The sequence below is a fragment of the Panthera uncia genome (assembly GCF_023721935.1).
Source record: "Panthera uncia isolate 11264 chromosome A1 unlocalized genomic scaffold, Puncia_PCG_1.0 HiC_scaffold_16, whole genome shotgun sequence".
Taxonomy (NCBI): Eukaryota; Metazoa; Chordata; class Mammalia; order Carnivora; family Felidae; genus Panthera; species Panthera uncia.
The window spans coordinates 45,374,116-45,393,976 of NW_026057576.1; the positions used below are offsets into that span (position 1 = coordinate 45,374,116).

A 19,861-nucleotide genomic window follows, 5' to 3' on the forward strand; every position below is an offset into this window, starting at 1 on the left:
TAAGGACTAATTCCTGAATTAGGTCTTCCTCATAAATGACACACAAGAAAACAAACTTGGAAAGTAGAAGGTTAGCCATTGCTTTGTTTAACCAAGAAGCCCCCATTTCCTTTTGTTGCAAGTAAACTACGGGCTGTTGGCAAAGGATTTTTAAATGGTGGGGCGGTGGAAATCAAATGAGTAATATTTTGTGACACATGAAGTTTGTGATATTTAAATGCAAGGTTTTGTTTGAACACAGCCAGGCTTGTCTACATACTGTCTGTAGCTGCTTTCGCACTGCAATGGAAGAGTTGAGTACCGTGTTGTAACACAGACTGTCCAGCATCGTCAAACATGGCTGGACCTTTACAGAAAATGGCTTATTGGCACCTGCTCTTGCGTGTTAACTTACTACTTGGACCCAAGACCACTCCAAGTTATTTTCTTTAAACTGGGACAATTTCTGCCTCCATGTTGGGATGTTTTCCTCAGTAACAGGAAACTAGAGTGCCCAAATTGTACACATTGTAATTATTCCCACTGAGTATGCCTGCTGATATATTTGCCAGTCCTTTCTCTGGCATTGCACCACAAGCTACTTCAAGGCAGAGATAGTTTACCTGACGTGGTGATGAGCATGGTACACTGTAAGTACTTTAGAAATTGGATAAGCTAAGTAAAAACTTTTTTTTAAGGTAACTCTATCTCAAAATATTCTTTTTTTTTTTTTTTAACCTTTATTTTTGAGAGAGAAAGAGAGACAATCTGAAACAGGCTCTAGGCTCTGAGCTGTCATCACAGAGCCTGATGTGGGGCTTGGACTCAAGAACTGTGAGATCATGACCTGAGCCAAAGTCGGACCGTTAACCGACTGAGCCACCCAGGCAGGCGCCCCATATCTCAAAATAATTCTTAAAAAATAATCATTACTAATCTTTGTGGTTAACAAGGCATACCAAACTAATACTTACTTCAACTGTTCCCTTTAATATGTCCTTAACACGATCCCCCCTTTCCTACAGAACCTGATATGTATGCAGTTTAAAAGCCATTAATGACCTACTTTTTATAAGAAACATAATGTACATGTTTAATGTGCCCTCTCTATTCTCTGAGTTCCAATGCCTTGCTTGGAGGGGTGGAGGGGAAAGTGTGAGCTCTAAGGTCAAGGATGGTGATCACACTTCTTGGTATTAAAAAAAAACTTTTTCCAGTCAGATCCAAATATCCTACTTCTTGCCTTCCTACAACATCCAATTCCCAAAAACTCACAGCTGTTTAAGGACCACTAATAAAAATACCGGAAGCTTTCAACAGTAAGGGAACACTTAAAATAAATGAGGTAAATTAAAGATGGCAAAGGACTAAATTCCTTGACAAATCTTGACTTCATTGTCTTGCAATCTAATAACTGCCACACCAAACACGGACAGCTTTCAAGATTTAGAAAGAACAGATTGTTCCTGACTTCTCAAATGTTCTATCCTCCTCCATAGGAAAATGATAGTTTTTCTCTATCAATATTAAATAATCAAATTACTTACTAAAATTAATCTGTTCTTTAGCAAGCAGACAAATACTCTATTTAAATGATATTTACAGATCCTTGAAGTTGCTATCCTGTCACTATTTACGTGATGGATATTCAATTGAATTTTTATGCATAAATAGTTCTGTTCAATTCAGAAATGAAGTAGTATGATGGGACAGACACAGTCAACAAACAGTTCAATAAAAATGCAAATTTTTAAAACCATTAAAATGTACTTAAGAGTAACAAACTGTATCACACACTTCTTAGGTTTAAAAGTGTTCACTCAAGGTTTCTTTTTTTGTTTTTTTTTTTGTTTTAAGGAAACCAGTGTTTGAAGTTTTTTTGTTGACTGTAGCTATTTCTCACGTCTCTTCTTCTTTCTCTCTGGTTCATTAATGTCCATGTTTGGAGTATCAACCGGAATGCTTATTCCTGGGATCTAAAGTAATGCAAACAGGGAAAAAAGGTCAGTAAAAGCATTAAATAAGAATAAATCTCATTCTCATCTTCCCCTTCCCCACTGACAATTTCAAATTTAAAAGGATGTAGGGGTAGAGAGGGAGAAGAAAGTAAAGGTTTTCCATACAAAGTATACATATTTCACACACAAATAGTGGCTTAAAATGTAAAAGGTAGACAGTCTCTGGATGGCAAGCTGTCAGTGACACTGTCACTGTCATTTGTAAAGTGTGGTTGAACTTTAACACTTCCAGTTTACCCTAGCTAGGCCCCTGTAACAGTCAGCATCAGAGGCCTTAGGTGTGTTGGGACAGAACAAGCTTAAGAACCAGTATCTTAGGGGGAAACATACTTAATCTTCAAAAGTTCAGATTTCAAAACCAATTAAAGTGAAAAGGGACCAGGCAGGATATCTCAGAGATGTCTCAGCATCTGATACTGAGGACCTTTTCCAAAGAATCCCCAATATCTGGGATCCTACAGCTTAGGAAAATCAGTCAGAAAATAGATTTGCTATGCAAATATCTGGCCTCTACACTATTTACAAGATCCTCTTATTTTTTATTTATTTTTTTACCATTTATTTATTTTTGAGAGAGTGAGAGAAGCAGAAAGAGAGGGAGAGAGAGAATCCCAAGCTGGCTCCATGCTCAGTGCAGAGCCCTATGCAGGGCTCAATGCCACCTCCATGAGTTCACGACCTGAGTTGATATCAAGAGTTGGAGGCTCAACCAACTGAGCCACCCAGGCTCCCCAATTCTCTATTCTTGAACAGAAATAACTTATGACCACACTCCTGTCTTTCACACAATATGTGCTATATCCCATCACAACACGGACAGTTTAAGTTTGGTCTTACCTGTGGTTCTACCAGGGACATTCGGATTTTCTGATGCTGAAGATTAGATGAGTCTAACATGATTTTCACTTTAACTTTATCAAAAATATGGAACACTGTATCCTCTATTTTAAGTGAAGGAATCTAAACAAAACACATTTTACTGCTTTTTAAACTGCTTTCATACACTTGAGGTTTGTTCTAGTTCTTTATCTTTCACATTGATTTAAAAGTTTACATTAAATAATTACTTCCATATTTAATAAGCATCTAGGTGTTCAGTATAACAAAAACCACCAATCTAGTAGCTTCACATATACATGGCCTATTGATGTGCATACTACCCATTTTCAGTAAAATGGTCCCACTGTATACATTCATTCATCTCAGGATTCTCACCCCATTCATCAGCAAATTGTTGGTCTACTAGAAGAAAAGGTACTGTGGGCAAGGTCTGCTGTTTTGTAGTTCTATTACGGTTAGGGAAGTAGGGAGTGTGTCAGATAAGAGATGCTGGAAAGAGGTTTAAAAAATTCCTCCAGGCTATAAGCAATCATTTATTCCGTTAATGCATCTGTCCGCCTAGTGCAAAGCATAATTCAAGTTTTCCTTGGAGGGGGAAACTACACAACGTAAAATCAAGGACACTTGTATGTGAGAAGATATACTGAGGTGGGAAATTATGAACAGAACAAACTTAGTTGGCACAAGTAACTGTAGCGTACAAAACATAATTTTATCCTTTCTAGGTACCATAAAAAAAAGTGCCCCCTCCAGAAAAAAAACAAAACAAGAACATTAGAAATACTATACCTCATCATCATAAATAAGCCTTGGCTTTGGTTTGTCCTTTTCTTCAAAAAAGACTGTACCTTCTAAACCATACTTTGGAATTAACACCACAATAGCATTCTTCCTTACAAATAGAATATAGGCCTCTTCACTTACTATTCCTTTACTTTTGAAGAACAACTGTAAAATAACATATAACATTATTAAGGATTATCTTAAAGTATTTTTTTTGGAAATTAACAAAAAGCATTCTGAAATTAAATTAAAGGTGAACAAAACCTCATCTCCCCAATATTACTGACAGAGAGCAAATACCTGAGTATGAAAAGCTACTGATGCACGTTGGGCATACTGAGCCATTTTGTGCCTGAAATTAAGATTTTTACATAAATCTGCAAGCTTGTGTTTGTCTGTCAACTCTGGGTAAGTACAGTCAGCCCCAATAGCCACAGCCAACAACCGATGAACGATGATATCTGCATATCTAGACACATGAAGGAGAAAGAAAAAATCACACTATGTTAGCATTAAAGCCTCTTTTCACAATTGAAAATCAACTATCCTCTATCTCCTATAATTTTATAAGAAAAAAGTACCTTCTGATGGGTGAAGTAAAATGTGTATAGATAGGGGATGCTAAGCCATAGTGATGAAAATCATTATCCATTCCAGAGCAGAAGTACACAGCCTGCATCATACAGCGAGTGGCTAATATCCTTAAGAGAGTGTTCAGATACGGGAAGGTAGGAGAATCAGCCCGGTCCAAAGAGTCAGCCAAGGACTTGGCTGTATCAGTTTTAATTTCCAAATTCTAAGAGCAATGAAGGGGAAGGAGCATCATATTAAACATTTTAAAATCAGTACCATCATGTCTTCAAAACACAAATTATATTGAATAAATATGGTGGTCTTGACCAGATGGTATTTATACCTTTTTTCCTTAACCTAAGAGAACTACAAATAATTTATAAAAAGTAATGATTATTTTGTGTAACATCAAAGCTGAAAATTTTCTGAATGCATTTAAAGGTACTACTAAGTATCAACCTCCTGCAGAAGTTTCAAAGGGGAAATGGACGGTGGTAGCAGTAGCTCCGTTTCTCAAAGTCCAATTGGTGCTTGCCTATTCTTTGTTGCAATAGGAAAAAAAAAAAAAAAAAAATCAAAGCAGATCTGGATCCTTGTCAGCATGTCTGGATTTCCCCTGCAGGTATTTATTTTCCTTCCATTCAAAGTAGAAGTAAAGGCCAGAAGCAAACTAAAACTTTATTGGTCACTAAAGCCCAATCTGCTGATACATCAAAGTAACTGCTTTGTTCTACTGTGGGAGAGGAGGCAAATATACTTAAATCCTCCTTCCTCTACCCAGATCTTAGGAAGAAATAAGACAGTAAGAGAAAATTCCCCAATTTACAGTGCAAGCCTTACAGCAGAGAAGCCGATTCTATTCTTATGGAGATGATAGGAGTAGTAGGCCCACCAGAAAGATTTGAAAAATCAGAAACCAACACCATTCCGTTAGAATAATACCCTGAGGCCCAATACTACTTCCAGCTCTATTCTGGGCAGGAAAGGTTGGACTTGAATAAGTGATCCAAAGAAAACCAATGTAAGCCGTAGTCCCCTCAAGGGTAAAGGTAATTATGCCTAAATGAAAGTCCACTAACCAAAGCTATGTGGTGGGGGATACAGTAACCCTTTCTAGATATTTCCATTTCCCTAATGTATACAGTAAATGGACTTACTTCTTAGAGACATGGTATAAAGAGGGCTTAACTGAGTTGAAGAGGAAAAAAATTATTTCTAAGTCTCTAAAGTTAGGCAGTTCAGAGGAGGCATGAAATAACACAGGCATAAAGAACATGTATAAAGGCAAAGAGATATGGAAGAGCTTCATATGTTCAGAATATTGCAAATAACTTAGTCTGGAATTTACGGCTGTAGCATAGGGTGCTCTTTAAGGACATTAAAGAATTTTATTAAGCAAATTATTTCAGTGTGGGAAGAGACGACTACACCCAAGTTAGGTAAATTTTTTTTTTAAATCAAAGATATTCCTGGCATATTTTTCTATCAAAAAACAACGCAACTTTCCTGTAGATGCAAATACAGATAATATAGTACAACAGATAGATCACAACACAAATACAGATGATCTTGCAAACTATGTGACCTTACCTTGGATTTAGCTGCCTTAACAAGAATTTCATAATTTGATGGAGGAGGAGCAGGATGTTTTCGAAGCAGGGCATGTTCTGAAAATTCTTCGTGAATTTTTTTTGCAACAGAGATATTGGCAAGTAACATAAATTCTTCCACCATGGAATTTGTTTCTCTGCCAACGGAAAAATCATTAAATAAGGATATCACATTTATTCCCAGGTTATCTTCTCTATCAGGGAGACAATAGACATACTTCCTATGTAAACATAGTGTGTGCACATGCTTGTTTTTAATAACTTCTGACTTTCATTTTTCAGCTGTGGTGTTAACAATCTCTTACTATGCATCTACTACATGAGTAAATCTCATGTGAGAAATTTTAAAACTGCATTTAAAAAATAAAAGCTTTACAGGGAACCTGAGTGGGTCAGTCGGTGAACCATCTGACCCTTGATTTTGGCTCAGGTCATGATATCACGGGTTCGGAGATGGAGCCCTGCATCGGGCTTGTGCAGAGTCTACTTACAGTTCTCTCTCTCCCTCTCAGTCCCTTCACTGCTCTCATTTTCTCTCTCTCAAAAATAAACAAACTTTAAAATGAATGAATAAAGCTTACTAACTCTAGTAATATATAAAATCTAAACTGTACTGAACATTTCACCTTCTTTTACTAAGTCTGAAGAGATTTTTAACTATAAATGCATTTAAAAAGTTTACTAAGAAGAATTAAAAGCTATTTAGATCAGATCGATTTGGGCTTAAAAAATTAAAATTTTCACCAATAAATCACAAAAATGAAGAAATTATATTTACATTAGCCATTCTGGGTATTTATTACAGGCCAGACATTGCACTATGTTGTAAGATATCTATCTATATCCATACACACACACACACACACACACACACACACAGACATAAGTCCTGTTTTGCAGATGACAAAACTAAGGATGTGTAGCATTATTCTCTTGCTCAAAGTTGGAGTTAGTAGTAACAAGACCCAAGCCCACATAATCTGACTTCAAAACTCTTAACCAATTTCCTAGTCCTCTCACTCTATATCGTTAGTCCATGTCTATTTACAACTTAGGTTAGTAAATTATGTGTTCTGTTTACACTGTGTTTTCTTTCTCCCAAGTCACTAACATGCATTATGTTAATCTTTCATTCATGTTTCCATTTTTAACAACATCCTAGAACTTCTTGACTAGATTCCTTTTACTTTTTAAATATTAGGAAGGCCTCTAATCATACCTTTAAAACTACAATCTGTTAGAAATTTGTTTTTTTCTTCTTGGTAAGAAGAAATGGATCATGTTCTACTTTGGCAAAGTTAGATTCAACATTTTCCTCAAAAAAACCCTCTTAGTAATAGGCTTACTATTCATATTCATTACTTATATTTGACCAATAGTTCACCCAAAAGTATTTTTTAATTGTAGCTCTAATTTTATAATTTTATAAAGCACAAAATGAGCATGTACTCAAATTTCTGGTCCTAAGAAACCTGAGTGCATGCTCATTCTTAATCCTTGTTTATCTAATAGAAAAAAGTGTAAGTATACACTTCATGTCAGAATTACCTGGTAAGAGGCATGGAAAAGAGGCCTAACTCTGATTTAACCAAAAATAGTCTTTCTTCCTAAATCAATACAACAGTAACAACAATAACATGAGTATTCTTAACACCCTGTGAGATAGGTACCATTCAATCCCATTTTACCAACAAACAGAGGTATAGAAATGTTAAGTAACTTGTCTGGAGCCATTGGAGAAAGTGAGATCCAAACACAGGTAGTCTGGCTTCAAAGCACGTGATCTTGACCACTATTCTCTTCTACATTAAATATTAGATTACTAGGGCAATCTTTTACTTACCACAACTATTACTAGTCAAGTTCTATTATCAAGTTGAATCAAGACCAATTCAAGTTGAAAATTTTTCTATTATAATAATACTTCTCAATTTTACATAAGATAGACTAAAAAGCAAAATGATACTTACTTTTCTCTATATATCGTTAAGTCAAAAAACTACAGAAATCACAGCCCTACTAGAAATAGGTATTCTGGGTATAAATATGTTTTGTTTGTTATTATATATACTAGATATACATTTAAGATAAGATAAAAATCTTATCTAATGCCCATTAAAAGTTACATACCTAAGTTCCTTGGTCTGCAGATCTATAGGATCATGAGTTTCACTGTCCATGTGGAATCGAACTTCTGGAGAAGAAAGTGTCAAAGCCCTAAATAAAAATCAAAGAGGTAAATTAGTCAAGTGAGCCAATAACAGACATAATTCCAGAAGTGATGCTTTTAAAATAGAAAATGATTATAACAAAAGCATTAACAGTTTTCCTTCTGAAGGCTTTAAGGTCAACCTGCTAAATTTTATGTTCTATTTTTATAGAAAGCTTTGTATCTTACAGATCTAAAATGTATTTAAAAAGAGAACAAGAGTGAGGCGCCTGGGTGGATCAGTCAGTTAAGTGTTTGACTCTTGATTTCAGCTCAGGTCATGATCTCATGGTTGTGGGATTGAGCCACACGTCAGGCTCTGTGCTGACAACACAAAACATGCTTGGGATTCTCTCTCTCCCTCTCTCTCTACCCCTCCCCTGCTCATGCACATTTTCTCTCATTCTCTCAAAATACATAAACATTTTTAAAAACTTAAAAAAAAAAAAAAGGACAATAGCAACACAATAAAAGTCCTTGTGCTTCTGAGAATCTAAATATGTTCTGTACCCAACCTATGGGCTTTTATTGAGCTACAGGAGTCTATAATCACTTTTATAAATGAAGAAGATAACAGGTAGGGTTTTATTTACTACTGAAAATAATGTATTGGGGAAAGGGATGACAGAGAGAGGCAAAAGAGAAGCTGCCATGTGTAGATGAGTACTATCAGAAGACCCACAGTTCAAAAGTACCTCCACGTTCACTGAGCCAACATAGAGGGGACTGATAAACTACTACCCTGATATGCTACACACACTGACAGCTACTGATATGGAATGCTACATGTCAGACAACACCCTATGTTAAGTGCTTTCTGTGCATGGTTCACTTAACGAGTTAGCAAGTTCTCCTGTGAAAAGTAAATTCCAACAAGGAAAATCTTATGTTTCTTCATACCTTGATGCTATTTTCATCAGCTCCAAACCAACTTAAAGAATTTTAATGAAGGGGCACCCTGGGTGGCTCAGTTGGTTGAGCGTCCGACTTTGGCTCAGGTCATTATCTTGCAGTTCATGAGTTTGAGCCCCGTGTCGGGCTCTGTGCTGACAGCTCGGAGCCTGGAGCCTACTTCAGATTCTGTGTCTCCCTCTCTCTCTCTGTCCCTTCCCCGCTCATGCTCTGTCTCTCAAAAATGAATAAACGTTAGGGGCGCCTGGGTGGCTCAGTTGGTTAAGCGGCCGACTTCGGCTCAGGTCATGATCTCGCGGTCCGTGAGTTCGAGCCCCGCGTCGGGCTCTGTGCTGACAGCTCAGAGCCTGGAGCCTGTTTCAGATTCTGTGTCTCCCTCTCTCTGTGACCCTCCCCCATTCATGCTCTGTCTCTTTCTGTCCCAAAAATAAATAAACGTTAAAAAAAAAAATTAAAAAAAAAAAATGAATAAATGTTAAAAAAAATATTTTTAAAGAATTTTAATGAAGCTGGGTAACCCTAAACAATCATGGAGAAGGGGGAAACGTAAAGGAAAAAAGAAGAGATGGTGCAAGCTAATTCTTTACCTTTTCCCTCAATTCTTCAGCTTTATTAGAAGAACAACCAAAGGAATACTAGAGAGAGAATCTTGACCAATTTTCCTTTCTTGCTACGCAGTCTTTACAACAAGATTCTACACTACGTTTAGTCTGTGTTGAATACATCTGGCCTAAAAAGCAATTCTTTCGAAGACTGAGAAGATTCAATGATCTGTTTTTACCAGGAAATGACTGTCTAGTTACAAAATTAAGTAGACTGTTTTTGACATTAAAAATTATCTTTCTGTCCTAATTAAGAGAAGCTATGTTACAAGTGCAAATTTCTCTCCCTTACTTTAAAACCACCAAAATGAATATAGTTTCAATTTGCATTTTATTCATTTTGCTTTTAAAACAAACTTTTTAAAAATTTTAAACATTTATTCATTTTTGAGAGACAGAGAGAGACAGGGCATGAGCAGGGGAGGGGCAGATAGAGGGAGACACAATATCTGAAGCAGGCTCAAAGCTCTGTCAGCACAGAGCCCAATGTGGGGCTCGAACCCACGAACTGTGAGATCATGACCTGAGCTGAAGTCAGACGCTTAACTGACTGAGCCACCCAAATGCCTCTAAAACTTTCTAGAAGTTATCTTTACACACTCTCTTCTGATGTCTGGCATACTAAAAACCTTCAATGAACAAACACTTGCTGGAAAATGTGTGGTGTCCTTTTTAGTTTCTTTGGGTTTCACTGCATCTAAATTATCCTCACACAGTTTTAAGTTTTCTATTTAGGATTATATGAAATATTCCCAGAAAACTCACCTGTGTGAAGAGACAGGGATGGCTCAGTGCAACTACCTAGAGAACAACACTGTCCAATGGAACTTTCGGTAGGGATTTAAATGTTCTCTATTCACATTCTCCATTATGGTAGACACTAGCCATAAGTGACTAGTGAAACGTGGCTATTGTGACTCAGAAACTAAATTCCTAATTTCCATTAGTTGTAATGGATTTTAATTTAAATAGAAACATCTCATGACACAGCACAGAACAGTTTGTGCTCCCCAACAAAAGCACTTTTAGTAGCCGCTTGTAACCCTACCCTGATGGGCATTAGGCATGGTTACCCATAGACCAACATCTGGAAACCAGCTGTACTTGCTTCACTCTGATGGTTGATGATGTCTTTTGTTATTTTTTTTAATGTTTATTTGTGAAAGAGAGAGAGACACACAGTGTGAGCAGGCGAGGGGCAGAGAGAGGGAGACACAGAATCTGAAGCAGGCTCCAGGCTCGGAGCTGTCTGCACAGAGCCCGATGCAGAGCTCGAACTCACGAACTGCAAGATCATGACCTGAGCTGAAGTCAGATGCTAAACTAACTAAGCCACCCAGGTGCCCCAAGGATGTCTTTTAGAAATCAAATTTCTTTTACCTACTTTATCTCAACACGTTTGGGTACTTGGATACTACTTATCGCACACTGTTGCAGTTAGGCAAATCCAATGATATAACAGCTAAGAGACACATACCTGCCACTAGCTATCAAATCTTTGGGAAGACTGCTTCTATGTAACTTTTAATCATTTAAAAAATGAAGGTATTGGATTAAATAATTTCTAAAATCACTTCAAACTCTAAAGTGCAATAAGTTCATCCACATTTATTTAAGCATCTGAAAACCAATGTTCAATATGGAAACTCATTTCTAACTAAAATTAGAAACAATCTGCAGAATAGTCTTAAGAAGCTCTTGCCTCTCTAGAATCTCTTCCAGATCTTTAGCTCAAATATACCAGGTCTTTCTTTTGTTTTAATGTTTATTTTTGAGAGAGAGACAGAGCATGAACAGGGGGGAGGGGCAGAGAGCATGAGACACAGAATCTGAAGCAGGCTCCAGGCTCTGAGTTGTCAGCACAGAGCCTGACGCGGGGCTCAAACCCACAAATTGTGAGATCATGACCAGAGCCAAAGTCAGAAGCTTAACCGACTGAGCCACCCAGGCGCCCCTCACATAGATCAGTTTTTAGCACAATAAAGTACAAAGACAGAACTACTAAACAAACATCAGTTCAGAATCAAGCAAGTTGCAAACCTAAAATGTAGCCAAAATAAAAAGAAATGTCTCTACTTAAGAGTTTCTATTCAGCTCATTAAATAAATCATCATTATCTGTGACAAAACACTTTAAAAAGTTCACAAGTTATCTTATTACCAGAATAAAGATACTTTTTTTTTTTTTTTTTTTTTTTGACTGAGAGAGAGTACGATTGGGGAGGGGCAGAGAGAGAGGAGAACAGAGGATCCTAAACAGGCTCTGCACTGACAGCATCAAGCCCAATGTGGAGCTTGAACCCATAAACCGTGAGATCATGACCTGAGCCGAAGTTGGATATTCAACCGACTGAACCACCCAGGCGCCCCTAAATTAAGATACTTCTTAATATTTTTGAAATGTACCCTTTTTCAATTCTTCTTTTTTTCAAAATTTTAGCGAGTTTATTTAGTCCACGGAGACTAGTGGTAATATCATCATTCATGGCTGTGGAATCAATCCTCATCTGAGCTTCAGCATACGTAAGAGAAGCCTAAAAAAGAAATCAGATGTTACTATAACTCTTATAAAAACCAGTTCACTGTATTTTCACACTTCCACTATATACTTAAACCTAGATTCCTAGCTATACTATTTATACTCCACACCTATAACCTCTGGCTCATTATTTTGTATCTGATGCAACACACAACATAAACAACCTCATGTTAAAACAAAACAGTAGTATTCATTGGTAAATAAATTGCTTAAACTTTAATTACTTTCATAGTTCAGTTAACGTATAAATACTTAGGTAATGCTTAAATAAAAAGGGAAGTTATATTATTCTCGGACAATGACTGTAAAGTGAAATCCTTTCCAGATGATCACTGCTTCCTTACTCAATGGCAAATAATTAAGAAACTATAATAATGTAGACAAGTTTTACAGAAAATCTACGAAATACCCCATAGTAAGTATCTAAAAATAAGACAAATCGTAGGAAAAAAGATTTCAAGTAAGTTCTAATTATAATCTGAACACACAAATAATGCTTCTGCTATTTCACATCTCATGGAAAACTACCATTTTTTTAACTTATTTAAAACTAAAACTAAAAATAAAAGCACCTTCGCAAGTAAAAATCAGGAATAGCATCAGAGAGTTGGATGATACCAGCCAGGTCAGATTCTGGGGAGAGCCAACTTACCTACTAGGAATTAGGAGTTCCCCTTCTAAAAATGTTTTCTGTTGTATATTCACTAAATTTTATTTTTCATACGATTTTGTTACACTGACCAAGTCTGGGAGAAAAATAAACTCATCCTTTTAAAAAATACAAACTGAGGAAGGCTTCAATCATTCACACGTGGCTGTCAGCCCAACATTGCTTTCTTTTCCAACCACTAGTTCATCCAGAACTGCTGAAGGCAACTAGCTGATGGCAAACCTCAGGTGAAGATTCAGGGCAAAGGGAGAAGAGAAGGGAATCTGGGTAGATTGCCAATAAAGGGAAGGATGAGAAAGTTAGCCTGGCTCCCTTTTGTCTGACCTGAGCTCTTAGGCTAGTTCTGCTGAAATCCAACCATAATTCCTAATATCATTTCTATGAAAAAATATGAGTAAAAGAAGATGGTGTACATGCCAACTTTGAAAATACTGACGGGTTATAAGTTGGAACCATTTCAAATGGTAGTGTTCCTGAGTTGAGGCAAAAAGTCATCTATTTAGTCTTCTCAAGTATCCAGGCTTTGCAAGTTTCTGAATACAAAATAACTGCAGCAAGAATTAAGCAGAAAACTGGAAAAAATTAGATTTTGCTGCAGCACTGGGGGAAAAATTTAATTTGTTAAAACCCGACTTTTCCAAAACCATCTAGAATACTGTGAAAAGTACCCAAGATTTTAAACGTTAAACTAACCATGAAACTAACCTTTGAATTAATGGCACTTTTGGTAAACCTCACTTTTAAGATTTCAGCATTGTGATTCATTTCCCAAATACATGAAAATGCCAACCTACAGGGAAAGTAGACAGTGTTGGTTAATGGGAATCAGTCAAAGTAGTAAGTATTATGTTCTTATGAAAAAACATGCATAAATACCTGTCAACGTTACACCTTAAGGAACACAAGTTAGAGCTAAGCAACTCTGGAACCATGTCAATCCTCTGGAACAGAAAATAAAAAGAGCGGCAGAGTACTTAGCTATAGCCATACATGTATTTGAGGTTTTATTCTCAAATTGCATTAATTTAACAAGGGGGAAAAAGTCTTTGTGCATCAAACTGAGAAAATATGAAATAAGTCTAACTCTAGAAAAAGTATTTCCACACAACTGTTACAAATGGGAAGCAATAAAAGGAAATTGGACTTCATGTCAGTGGATGTAAGTAGAAGTCCTCTCCACGGCCACCGAGCTGTCCTCCGAGCTTGCAATCTCTGCTCTGTACAGCAAGTTTGTACTAGGTAACAGACACGAGCCTTAACAGCTCTAGGACTGGACCTTTCCCCTCCAATGCCCAACTCAAACTACATGGTGTTTCATGGTGCCACAAAATTTTTATGAAAAAAAGTCACATGGAAGAACCTTGACAATGAATTCGTAATAGACTAAGCTTAACTTTCTTTTCTATTTTCACAATTTTTCTCTGTAGGTTATGGAAGATTACTTTAAAAAGAACTGGCAAATTATGACAAAATAGACTCATGACTTAACTTTAAAAGCAACAGAAAATACCTTAGTTACCCACAGCTAACAAGTTCTATGTTACATAACAACTTATGTTAACTAAATCTACTTGTTATTTGGGCCACTCAATAACAAAACACATTGCAGTATCTTCACTGATTTAAAGTCACCTTTTTCTATGTATGCCTTTTAGCTAATTCACGTATTATTCCAGACTGTTAAGAATTCAAAAGTGCCTGTAGTTTTTACAGACTAACAATGCACAACTCACATAATAGTTATTCATCCTATTTCACTAAATACTGAGGCTGGATACACCCTTCTCAGGAAACACCTCAGATGATTTATTATTAAAAATAAAACAGGGCACTTGGGTGGCTGAGCCAGTTTAGCATTTGACTTTGGCTCAGGTCATGATCTCATAGTTTGTGAGCTCGAGCTCCACATCGGGCTCTCTGCTGTCAGCACAGAGCCTGCTTCAGATCCTCTGTCTCGCTCTCTCTCTCTGACCCTCCCCCACTCACTCTCTCTCAAAAATAAACATAAAAATATAAATAAAAAAAATAAAACAGATGATGAAAAAGTTACACGCATGTGTCAAAATTCCATTTTAAATTTAACTCATTTACCTTTTCACAAAGATACACTGTTGTTCCCCTTCTGGCTGACTCTTGATCCAAAGCATTTCCTGGCCTAATAAAATGGCTAACATCTGCAATATGAACACCAACCTTAAAAAGATAAAAATAAAAGGTTGTCTACAGGTTTAATTGGATAAATGTACTAATGGAATTCAAATGAAAAGAAATAGAGCAAAACTGACAAAGCACAGTCACGTTTACCATTTCAACTTTGACACATGCCCATTAGTCACTGCAGCTGTAACTGACTAGGCATGAATAATTCACAAATTCTACAATGGGTCAAAAGAAAATGAACTCAAAAACAGAACTATGTATTTGGATAAGAACGTCACTAGAAGAATACCTCCAAATTTCCATTTTCAAGTTCTCTACAATGCAGAGCATCATCTATATCAGTACATCCCGGTGGGTCCACACTACAAACACACAGATGTCTTAGGTCTTCTCGGTTTTTCATGTCCTAGAAGATGCCACATTATTAAGAAATAAAAAACTATTCTGATAGTACAAATCAAACAGCTCTTACAAAATCAACAATCTCTATACATGTTAAAAGAAAGTTTGTTAAAAATAACCACACATTATGATCTGTAACATACGGTTTCTTCACCTTTGAACAATTTGACATAAGCTAATGTTGGTTTCCCATAAAAACATTATCTTTGAATAAAACAAATGATTTTTTTAATACCTAAGAGTTCTATATCTAACTAAATGCAAGCGAGTAGGGGACTATGGTTTCTATGTATTTAAAAATAAAATTAGCCCAGACAGAGTAATTTATAAAGTCATTACATTCTATTCAACTTACCTTTTCAGTAATGCTCCAGGGCATCTTTGGTAGAAAGCTAAGAACAGCCTGGGAAAAAGGCTGATGGGGAACGTCATGCTCAAGCAACAGAACTTCTGTTTCAGTCTCTTTATCTCCAACTTCACCTAAGTTTTTTACAAAGTGTCCCTAAGGCCAAAAAGTATTATTAAAAAGGTGAATTTAACAGCTTTTTGTTTGGTCATTTATGTTTTATTATTATATTAAATTCTTGGAACATTTATATATCACCTTAGAATTTCTAAATGTTCCCAACACTTTTTCATTTTTTTTAATGTTCATTTTTGAGAGAGAAAGAGAGAATGTGTGTACGATGGGGAAGGGACAGAGAAGCGGGGGGGTTTGGGGGGAACAGAGGATCTGAAGTGGGCTCTGTGCTGACAGCAGAGAGCCCAATGCAGGGCTCAAACTCACAAACCATGAGATCATGACCTGAGCTGAAGCCGAAGTCGGATGCTTAACCAACTGAGCCACCCAGGTGTCCCCAAATGCTTTAAAAAAAAATTTTTTTAATGTTTATTTTTGAGAGAGAGCATGAACGGGGGAGGGGCAGAGAGAGAGAGACAGAGAGAGACAGAGAGAGACAGAGAGAGAATATGAAGCAGGCTCCAGGCTCTGAGCTGCCAGCAGAGAGCCTGATGCGGGGCTTGAACCCACAGACCGCAAGATCATGACCTGAACCGAAATCGGTCACTAACCGACTGAGCCACCCAGGCGCGCCCCCCCCACCCTCCAATGCTTTTTAAAAATGAGTCTATAAATCTCAAATGATTTAGGATGGAGACTTCCCGAGGGCCCAATTTTTATATAGCAAAGTGTCTATTTCCAATGATCTTTAAAGTTTAAAATGTACTTCGAATACAATAGCTTCAAAATTTATTAGAATCTACTAAGGTTTCAAACACCATTATCGAAAGTTATTTGTTAGGAAATTTGAGTAAAAACAATCAAATGATTTACATTACAATTTCATGACATTAATTTTCAAACAGGATATACCACTTGTTAGGTAACTTTGCGGCATATTCCTACATTCCAGTATGAATTTTATTACAAAAGCAGATTCTACTTTAAAAGAAGCAATTTTATATCCAATTCTTAATTTAATATTCTAAGATAAAATAAATCATTCAAGCTTACGTTTGGATATCTGGAATTTCTGGGCCAACCATCAATAGCAACAATAATTCTCCTTCCTTCTAATGTAGAAGCCTGTCTGGTTTCTATTCGAATTCTAGGGATTCTCTTATCAGCAGGGGTAAACAGATGTCTTCTTGACTAAAGAAAATCAGGACAGTAGATTTTACATACAGACACACAAATTTGAGGATAGGGGCATGGGGAGGCTTCTAAGTTCTTTTAATGGGTATTACTTTTAATTACATTAACATACTCTTTACTCACCTCTTTAATATCAGACTTGGAAAGCATGCCACAATATGGTCTCCAATTTCTTTTTATTATTCCTACAACTCTACCTGTAGGCTTTAACATTTTTTCATTTATAGCAGTCTTAAGCTGAGATTTAAAAATAAAAATATTCAAGTTATTTTCCTCCAGGTATAATGAGACAATTTCTCTTCAAAATCAGAATATGAATATGAATATTAATACTTTCAGGCAGTAAATTATGACATAGAGCTACAGAATCTTGATGCCTCAAAATTCTGAGAACATGCCAAACCAAACCATGGAAATAGTTCCATAATAATAAAGCACTATAAAAACAATCAAAAAACAAAGAAAAAATATAAATATAACTGAATATGTTAGAACTCAACTCTTCAGTTTATAGACACACACACACACACACACACACACACACACACGTATTTATAGGATCCATGCCCAGCATGGAGCCCAATGCGGGGCTTGAACTTACGACCCTTAGATCAAGACCTGAGCTGAGATCAAGAGTCAGATGCATAACCACCTGAGCCACCCAGGCACCCCTCAACTCTTCAGTTTTAATACGAGAATTTACTGACACACACACACACACACACACACAGGTCTGGGAATTAACACTAGGATTTTAGTAGCAGTTTGCACTAAATAACTACGTGGCAACTATTAATTCATTACAAAGAGATATACCTTTAGAGGTTCTTCCTTATCTAAAATAAAAACCCAAATAAAAAGTATTTTTTAGAAATAGCTGAGGGATTTTATGGTATTTCAACTTCAACGCTTTCCTATGGCCTCGACTCTGCAAGGATGTTAACAGCAAAACTCTAGAACGCTGAAAATAATTCATAGAAAAAGAACTACTAACATGTGAATTTCAACTATTTGTGTTATTCTTATAATTCTAAAATACAGAAATAAATGAGTCCTATCAGGTAGACTTTAGATCATGAGAAATGAGTGAAAGCATTCTCTTCACAGTAAATATGGTAACAGAGAAGGAATTAAAAGACCTTCATGTGAGGGCCTATAGGTACATCTATTATGATGATGGGATTTTAATATTACTTAAAAGCAATTCAGAAAATTTCAAATTTGTATTTACTTAAACCTCACTAATTCAGACAGATCATGTAACTGAATGGCAAAATTAAAGTTTCATAAGCAAGTTACAGTCGTTTTGCATTTAAACCCATTTATTTGAGCAAACTAAGATATTAATTGAAAAGAAGAGTATTTAAATACTTAACAGGGAAAATAATCAACTATGTGTATAAAATGTATTAAACGCACAGAACTATAATCTTAATCAGTAAATATGAAAGCAGTGAAACTTGTTTCATTTTCTCCAAAGCTAAAACATAAGTGAACTATACAAAGCTACACAGACAAAAGATAAACCTGCTTGGTTTCATACAATGCGTTCTCTCTCCTCTTCTTTTTCCAGATCATCTTCATTTTGCCCTTCATCATGTAAAACCACAGAAGATGGTGCCACCCACTGATTCTTCGGAAGAAGCTCTACAGCCACAATATCTTCATGAACAGCTCGGTTTAAATGTTTAAGTCCCTGTAAGATTATCTGTGTAAAACAGCAAATGACATGTGCCCAGATATTTTTAATGACAATATACGAATGGGAAGGCTGCCTAACAGAAGAGATATCCTGAGTGTTTCTATGTATCTCCAGTTCTCTTTTATATTTTTTCCTCTTCTATAGTGTCCCTTTACTCTGTCCTCTCAATTTCTCAATATCAAGTTGAGAATACATGTCAGAAAGTAGGGGCTGTGTTCATGGCTCCACCATAAATAACTCTTACTTTAGTACCAAAAGATCTTGGGACAATTTCTTAATCTAAATCTCAGGGTACAGACAGGTAGCATGAAAAACAGAGTACCTGCTTTCATAAGCACAGGTGGAGATTAAATGAAATGCGGCATTCAAAGCATTTAAAAGACTACCTGGCAAACAGTGAGCACCCAAAAATGATTACTATTTGCTTTAAAGTGTGTGAAGCCCTCTGGAGCAATTCTATGTTATGTAAACAGCATGTCACATAACTAGCCATCATTCAGAAAACAGGCGCAGCCTACCTTTTGATTAAATTTTCATTTTCTTAAAAATGGGTAAATAAAAAGTTCTTTTCTTCAATAAGAAGTTTTCTAAAATAGTGATTCATTCTATTATCTATGATCTCTCACATAGCTGCCTTTAAGCTGATACACTTTGAAGGGTAAATTTAAATTCCCATACAAAATTTTAAACACTGATGAAAGAAATCATGAACAAAAACTATTTTACTGCATATGGAATTTATGTACACAACACTTGCCTCTTTATTTTCTTCATCATCTCCATGAACCCATACTGTAGCTTCTAAGTAATTTTCCCTGCTGGCTCTAAATGTTCCCTGAAGGTATGTACCAGATTTTATGCCTTGTTGCAGCTTACTTAAAGGAAGATGCTCTGAAAATATTATTCTTCCACTTTCTATTTCATTCTGTGAAATAAGCAAACCAAAAGATGTGGTTAGTATGTGAATCTTCCACACGCTCCATACACAACTATTATTATCACTATCAGGTATTGTTTTTAAAAGACCTTCCACATTATGGAATATACAGCTCCATGAATTTGAGCGAATATAGCACAGTAAGAAAAAAATTCTTTCTATTCTTAGGGCAACTTACACAAATATTTCAATTTCATTACAATCAGGCGTTTAGCCACAGATGTCACTAATAAATTCTGCGTGTCCCTTCCTCCCACACCAGGCCTCCCAAA

At 36.3% G+C, this 19,861-nt stretch overlaps 1 protein-coding gene across 3 annotated transcripts in view; it reads right to left on the minus strand.

The window, feature by feature from the left end:
• Nucleotides 1–1,709: 1,709 nt before the first annotated feature.
• Nucleotides 1,710–19,861, minus strand: part of DIS3 (DIS3 homolog, exosome endoribonuclease and 3'-5' exoribonuclease) — a 28,422-nt gene continuing 10,270 nt past the window's right edge. For all 3 annotated transcript variants that reach the window (XM_049647056.1, XM_049647054.1, XM_049647055.1), the window contains exons 5-21: nucleotides 19,410–19,577; nucleotides 18,494–18,658; nucleotides 17,074–17,187; nucleotides 16,810–16,947; nucleotides 15,652–15,798; nucleotides 15,184–15,300; nucleotides 14,826–14,927; nucleotides 13,611–13,675; nucleotides 13,440–13,524; nucleotides 11,932–12,059; nucleotides 7,934–8,020; nucleotides 5,784–5,940; nucleotides 4,202–4,416; nucleotides 3,921–4,089; nucleotides 3,627–3,785; nucleotides 2,835–2,957; nucleotides 1,710–1,955 (exon numbers count right to left, since the gene is read on the minus strand). In XM_049647056.1, coding sequence (XP_049503013.1) covers nucleotides 1,872–1,955; nucleotides 2,835–2,957; nucleotides 3,627–3,785; nucleotides 3,921–4,089; nucleotides 4,202–4,416; nucleotides 5,784–5,940; nucleotides 7,934–8,020; nucleotides 11,932–12,059; nucleotides 13,440–13,524; nucleotides 13,611–13,675; nucleotides 14,826–14,927; nucleotides 15,184–15,300; nucleotides 15,652–15,798; nucleotides 16,810–16,947; nucleotides 17,074–17,187; nucleotides 18,494–18,658; nucleotides 19,410–19,577 — 2,223 coding nt within the window. In that variant the 3' untranslated portion in view covers nucleotides 1,710–1,871. The remainder of the gene's footprint in view (nucleotides 1,956–2,834; nucleotides 2,958–3,626; nucleotides 3,786–3,920; nucleotides 4,090–4,201; nucleotides 4,417–5,783; nucleotides 5,941–7,933; nucleotides 8,021–11,931; nucleotides 12,060–13,439; nucleotides 13,525–13,610; nucleotides 13,676–14,825; nucleotides 14,928–15,183; nucleotides 15,301–15,651; nucleotides 15,799–16,809; nucleotides 16,948–17,073; nucleotides 17,188–18,493; nucleotides 18,659–19,409; nucleotides 19,578–19,861) is intronic.